The sequence below is a fragment of the Rhinatrema bivittatum genome, chromosome 16 (genome assembly GCF_901001135.1).
Source record: "Rhinatrema bivittatum chromosome 16, aRhiBiv1.1, whole genome shotgun sequence".
In the NCBI taxonomy this organism is placed as follows: Eukaryota; Metazoa; Chordata; class Amphibia; order Gymnophiona; family Rhinatrematidae; genus Rhinatrema; species Rhinatrema bivittatum.
This window is the reverse complement of record NC_042630.1, coordinates 4,023,217-4,031,159: the sequence shown is the minus strand read 5'-3', so window position 1 is coordinate 4,031,159 and position 7,943 is coordinate 4,023,217. Positions and strand designations below refer to the sequence as shown.

Sequence of the window (7,943 nt, the reverse complement as noted above, 5' to 3'; positions counted from 1 at the left end):
CATGCAGATAGACTAGGGAAGTTTTCCAAGACCACATATCACACATAAAACCCTGCCCATGCTCTACTCCCAGGAGCACCTCTGCTCTCTGCCATGCACTGCCACTACACTCACATATTTACATGCAGATAGACTAGGGAAGTTTTCCAAGACCACATATCACACATAAAACCCTGCCCATGCTCTACTCCCAGGAGCACCTCTGCTCTCTGCCATGCACTGCCACTACACTCACATATTTACATGCAGATAGGCTAGGGAAGTTTTCCAAGATCACATATCACACATAAAACCCTGCCCATGCTCTACTCCCAGGAGCGCCTCCACTCTCTGCCATGCACTGCCACTACACTCACATATTTACATGCAGATAGACTAGGGAAGTTTTCCAAGACCACATATCACACATAAAACCCTGCCCATGCTCTACTCCCAGGAGCACCTCCACTCTCTGCCATGCACTGCCACTACACTCACATATTTACATGCAGATAGGCTAGGGAAGTTTTCCAAGACCACATATCACACATAAAACCCTGCCCATGCTCTACTCCCAGGAGCACCTCTGCTCTCTGCCATGCACTGCCACTACACTCACATATTTACATGCAGATAGGCTAGGGAAGTTTTCCAAGATCACATATCACACATAAAACCCTGCCCATGCTCTACTCCCAGGAGCGCCTCCACTCTCTGCCATGCACTGCCACTACACTCACATATTTACATGCAGATAGACTAGGGAAGTTTTCCAAGACCACATATCACACATAAAACCCTGCCCATGCTCTACTCCCAGGAGCACCTCCACTCTCTGCCATGCACTGCCACTACACTCACATATTTACATGCAGATAGACTAGGGAAGTTTTCCAAGACCACATATCACACATAAAACCCTGCCCATGCTCTACTCCCAGGAGCGCCTCCACTCTCTGCCATGCACTGCCACTACACTCACATATTTACATGCAGATAGACTAGGGAAGTTTTCCAAGACCACATATCACACATAAAACCCTGCCCATGCTCTACTCCCAGGAGCGCCTCCACTCTCTGCCATGCACTGCCACTACACTCACATATTTACATGCAGATAGACTAGGGAAGTTTTCCAAGACCACATATCACACATAAAACCCTGCCCATGCTCTACTCCCAGGAGCGCCTCCGCTCTCTGCCATGCACTGCCACTACACACACATATTTACATGCAGATAGGCTAGGGAAGTTTTCCAAGACCACATATCACACATAAAACCCTGCCCATGCTCTACTCCCAGGAGCGCCTCCACTCTCTGCCATGCACTGCCACTACACTCACATATTTACATGCAGATAGGCTAGGGAAGTTTTCCAAGACCACATATCACACATAAAACCCTGCCCAGACAGGAGCGCCTCCACTCTCTGCTATGCACTGCCACTACACTCACATATTTACATGCAGATAGGCTAGGGAAGTTTTCCAAGACCACATATCACACATAAAACCCTGCCCAGACAGGAGCGCCTCCACTCTCTGCTATGCACTGCCACTACACTCACATATTTACATGCAGATAGGCTAGGGAAGTTTTCCAAGACCACATATCACACATAAAACCCTGCCCATGCTCTACTCCCAGGAGCACCTCTGCTCTCTGCCATGCACTGCCACTACACTCACATATTTACATGCAGATAGACTAGGGAAGTTTTCCAAGACCACATATCACACATAAAACCCTGCCCAGACAGGAGCGCCTCCACTCTCTGCTATGCACTGCCACTACACTCACATATTTACATGCAGATAGACTAGGGAAGTTTTCCAAGACCACATATCACACATAAAACCCTGCCCATGCTCTACTCCCAGGAGCACCTCTGCTCTCTGCCATGCACTGCCACTACACTCACATATTTACATGCAGATAGACTAGGGAAGTTTTCCAAGACCACATATCACACATAAAACCCTGCCCAGACAGGAGCGCCTCCACTCTCTGCTATGCACTGCCACTACACTCACATATTTACATGCAGATAGGCTAGGGAAGTTTTCCAAGACCACATATCACACATAAAACCCTGCCCATGCTCTACTCCCAGGAGCACCTCCACTCTCTGCCATGCACTGCCACTACACTCACATATTTACATGCAGATAGGCTAGGGAGGTTTTCCAAGACCACATATCACACATAAAACCCTGCCCATGCTCTACTCCCAGGAGCACCTCCACTCTCTGCCATGCACTGCCACTACACTCACATATTTACATGCAGATAGGCTAGGGAAGTTTTCCAAGACCACATATCACACATAAAACCCTGCCCATGCTCTACTCCCAGGAGCGCCTCCACTCTCTGCCATGCACTGCCACTACACTCACATATTTACATGCAGATAGACTAGGGAAGTTTTCCAAGACCACATATCACACATAAAACCCTGCCCATGCTCTACTCCCAGGAGCGCCTCCACTCTCTGCCATGCACTGCCACTACACTCACATATTTACATGCAGATAGACTAGGGAAGTTTTCCAAGACCACATATCACACATAAAACCCTGCCCATGCTCTACTCCCAGGAGCACCTCTGCTCTCTGCCATGCACTGCCACTACACTCACATATTTACATGCAGATAGACTAGGGAAGTTTTCCAAGACCACATATCACACATAAAACCCTGCCCATGCTCTACTCCCAGGAGCGCCTCCACTCTCTGCCATGCACTGCCACTACACTCACATATTTACATGCAGATAGGCTAGGGAAGTTTTCCAAGACCACATATCACACATAAAACCCTGCCCATGCTCTACTCCCAGGAGCACCTCTGCTCTCTGCCATGCACTGCCACTACACTCACATATTTACATGCAGATAGGCTAGGGAAGTTTTCCAAGATCACATATCACACATAAAACCCTGCCCATGCTCTACTCCCAGGAGCACCTCTGCTCTCTGCCATGCACTGCCACTACACTCACATATTTACATGCAGATAGGCTAGGGAAGTTTTCCAAGACCACATATCACACATAAAACCCTGCCCAGACAGGAGCGCCTCCACTCTCTGCCATGCACTGCCACTACACTCACATATTTACATGCAGATAGACTAGGGAAGTTTTCCAAGACCACATATCACACATAAAACCCTGCCCATGCTCTACTCCCAGGAGCGCCTCCACTCTCTGCCATGCACTGCCACTACACTCACATATTTACATGCAGATAGACTAGGGAAGTTTTCCAAGACCACATATCACACATAAAACCCTGCCCATGCTCTACTCCCAGGAGCACCTCTGCTCTCTGCCATGCACTGCCACTACACTCACATATTTACATGCAGATAGACTAGGGAAGTTTTCCAAGACCACATATCACACATAAAACCCTGCCCATGCTCTACTCCCAGGAGCGCCTCCACTCTCTGCCATGCACTGCCACTACACTCACATATTTACATGCAGATAGGCTAGGGAAGTTTTCCAAGATCACATATCACACATAAAACCCTGCCCATGCTCTACTCCCAGGAGCACCTCTGCTCTCTGCCATGCACTGCCACTACACTCACATATTTACATGCAGATAGGCTAGGGAAGTTTTCCAAGACCACATATCACACATAAAACCCTGCCCAGACAGGAGCGCCTCCACTCTCTGCCATGCACTGCCACTACACTCACATATTTACATGCAGATAGACTAGGGAAGTTTTCCAAGACCACATATCACACATAAAACCCTGCCCATGCTCTACTCCCAGGAGCACCTCTGCTCTCTGCCATGCACTGCCACTACACTCACATATTTACATGCAGATAGACTAGGGAAGTTTTCCAAGACCACATATCACACATAAAACCCTGCCCATGCTCTACTCCCAGGAGCACCTCCACTCTCTGCCATGCACTGCCACTACACTCACATATTTACATGCAGATAGACTAGGGAAGTTTTCCAAGACCACATATCACACATAAAACCCTGCCCATGCTCTACTCCCAGGAGCGCCTCCACTCTCTGCCATGCACTGCCACTACACTCACATATTTACATGCAGATAGACTAGGGAAGTTTTCCAAGACCACATATCACACATAAAACCCTGCCCATGCTCTACTCCCAGGAGCGCCTCCACTCTCTGCCATGCACTGCCACTACACTCACATATTTACATGCAGATAGACTAGGGAAGTTTTCCAAGACCACATATCACACATAAAACCCTGCCCATGCTCTACTCCCAGGAGCGCCTCCACTCTCTGCCATGCACTGCCACTACACTCACATATTTACATGCAGATAGGCTAGGGAAGTTTTCCAAGACCACATATCACACATAAAACCCTGCCCATGCTCTACTCCCAGGAGCGCCTCCACTCTCTGCCATGCACTGCCACTACACTCACATATTTACATGCAGATAGACTAGGGAAGTTTTCCAAGACCACATATCACACATAAAACCCTGCCCATGCTCTACTCCCAGGAGCACCTCTGCTCTCTGCCATGCACTGCCACTACACTCACATATTTACATGCAGATAGACTAGGGAAGTTTTCCAAGACCACATATCACACATAAAACCCTGCCCAGACAGGAGCGCCTCCGCTCTCTGCCATGCACTGCCACTACACTCACATATTTACATGCAGATAGGCTAGGGAAGTTTTCCAAGACCACATATCACACATAAAACCCTGCCCAGACAGGAGCGCCTCCACTCTCTGCTATGCACTGCCACTACACTCACATATTTACATGCAGATAGACTAGGGAAGTTTTCCAAGACCACATATCACACATAAAACCCTGCCCATGCTCTACTCCCAGGAGCGCCTCCACTCTCTGCCATGCACTGCCACTACACTCACATATTTACATGCAGATAGGCTAGGGAAGTTTTCCAAGACCACATATCACACATAAAACCCTGCCCAGACAGGAGCGCCTCCACTCTCTGCTATGCACTGCCACTACACTCACATATTTACATGCAGATAGACTAGGGAAGTTTTCCAAGACCACATATCACACATAAAACCCTGCCCATGCTCTACTCCCAGGAGCACCTCTGCTCTCTGCCATGCACTGCCACTACACTCACATATTTACATGCAGATAGACTAGGGAAGTTTTCCAAGACCACATATCACACATAAAACCCTGCCCATGCTCTACTCCCAGGAGCGCCTCCACTCTCTGCCATGCACTGCCACTACACTCACATATTTACATGCAGATAGACTAGGGAAGTTTTCCAAGACCACATATCACACATAAAACCCTGCCCATGCTCTACTCCCAGGAGCACCTCTGCTCTCTGCCATGCACTGCCACTACACTCACATATTTACATGCAGATAGACTAGGGAAGTTTTCCAAGACCACATATCACACATAAAACCCTGCCCATGCTCTACTCCCAGGAGCACCTCTGCTCTCTGCCATGCACTGCCACTACACTCACATATTTACATGCAGATAGACTAGGGAAGTTTTCCAAGACCACATATCACACATAAAACCCTGCCCATGCTCTACTCCCAGGAGCGCCTCCACTCTCTGCCATGCACTGCCACTACACTCACATATTTACATGCAGATAGACTAGGGAAGTTTTCCAAGACCACATATCACACATAAAACCCTGCCCATGCTCTACTCCCAGGAGCGCCTCCACTCTCTGCCATGCACTGCCACTACACTCACATATTTACATGCAGATAGACTAGGGAAGTTTTCCAAGACCACATATCACACATAAAACCCTGCCCATGCTCTACTCCCAGGAGCACCTCCACTCTCTGCCATGCACTGCCACTACACTCACATATTTACATGCAGATAGACTAGGGAAGTTTTCCAAGACCACATATCACACATAAAACCCTGCCCATGCTCTACTCCCAGGAGCGCCTCCACTCTCTGCCATGCACTGCCACTACACACACATATTTACATGCAGATAGACTAGGGAAGTTTTCCAAGACCACATATCACACATAAAACCCTGCCCAGACAGGAGCGCCTCCACTCTCTGCCATGCACTGCCACTACACTCACATATTTACATGCAGATAGACTAGGGAAGTTTTCCAAGACCACATATCACACATAAAACCCTGCCCAGACAGGAGCGCCTCCACTCTCTGCCATGCACTGCCACTACACTCACATATTTACATGCAGATAGACTAGGGAAGTTTTCCAAGACCACATATCACACATAAAACCCTGCCCATGCTCTACTCCCAGGAGCACCTCCACTCTCTGCCATGCACTGCCACTACACTCACATATTTACATGCAGATAGACTAGGGAAGTTTTCCAAGACCACATATCACACATAAAACCCTGCTTTATGGGCAGAAATGGGCTTTCAAACAAGCCCTCCAGATCTTTTGAATATGGACCTCATACTGAGCTAACTAAGGTTGTTCAAGCTTCTTCTTCCCATGACTACGTGTGTCCCGTGTGGATTGGGGGAGGGTCAATCGTTGATCCTAGGATGGTATAGCCAGTGAGGAGGGCTGCGCACGAGCCATGTATTCCATGTAATAAATGATTACATCAAACAATTATCCAGTTATGGGTTGTCTGGAGAAGGCTGATCAGCGTAACAAACAATAAAACATGGACATTCTGTGTATGGTTCAGCAGGCAGTATATGTCACACCTAAAATACCTGTATCCATAGAATGAGCTCAGAGTCTTTTAAACAGATTTCTTTTCTTCAATTTCTTCTCCTGCCAGAATCCAATGGAAGCTGAAAATCTCACCACAGTGACAGAATTCATCATTCTGGGGTTTCCTGAATATCCAGACCTGCAAATCCCCCTTTTCCTTCTGTTCTTACTGATTTACCTGATCATCCTGATGGGGAACCTCACTATTATAGCCCTGACGTGCCTGGACCCTCGTCTGCACACCCCCATGTACTTTTTCCTCTGTAACTTGTCCTTCCTCGATATCTCTTACACTTCAGTCACCCTCCCCAAACTGCTGGACATCTTCTTAAGGAAGAGGCAACGTATTTCTGCATTTGGATGTTTTACTCAGGTGTATTTCTTCATATTTTCAGTATGTGAAGAATTTCTTCTGCTCACGGTCATGGGTTATGACCGCTATGTGGCCGTCTGTCACCCCCTGCGCTACACGGTGATCATGAATCAAGAAGTCTGTGGGCTGATCAGCACAGGGGCCTTGATCTTTGGGTTTATGGACCCTGTGGCACACACTGTCCTTCTGTCTCATATCTCTTACTGTGGGTCCAATGAGATTAACCATTTCTTCTGTGACCCCTCAGCACTGCTAAAACTCTCCTGCTCCAGCACCTCCACCGTTGAAAATATGTCTTATGTTTTAGGGGCATTTTTAGCCCTACCCTGCTTTATCCTAACCCTGACATCTTACGCCTGCATCATCTCTGCCATCCTGAGGATCCGATCCACAGAGGGGAGACGCAATGCCTTCTCCACCTGCTCCTCCCACCTCACGGTCGTTATTCTCTTCTATGGGACTATAATGTATTTATACCTCAGGCCAACATCCATGCAGTCACTGACGCAAAACAAGCTCTTTGCTCTGCTGTATAATGTTTTAATCCCCATGTTTAACCCCATCATTTACAGCCTGAAAAACAGAGAAGTCAAAGAAGCCCTCAGAGGAGTTTTTAATTTTAATAGAAAACAATTTTCCTGAAGTCAGAAGATCATTTCCTGTGCTTTATTCTGCAGATTACCTGTGTGAATGCTCCTTCCTTTATAATTGTTTTAGATATATTAATCATTGAAGGAATTGGCATTGTGGCATTGTGAGATTCAGAGGTGAAGGGAAGGAACATGTAGAGGCTGATGAGGGAAAATTGCTTATCAAATATTTCCATTTGGTGGAGCAGGACCACGAAAACAGACACAAATAGGATTGGAAGT

At 47.5% G+C, this 7,943-nt stretch overlaps 1 protein-coding gene across 1 annotated transcript; it reads left to right on the top strand.

The window, feature by feature from the left end:
* The first annotated feature begins 6,771 nt into the window (after positions 1-6,771).
* LOC115078425 (olfactory receptor 1019-like) lies at positions 6,772-7,713 on the top strand. Its single transcript, XM_029581340.1, has one exon. It carries the CDS (start codon positions 6,772-6,774, stop codon positions 7,711-7,713), a length of 942 nt encoding a protein of 313 aa, XP_029437200.1.
* Positions 7,714-7,943: the final 230 nt, after the last annotated feature.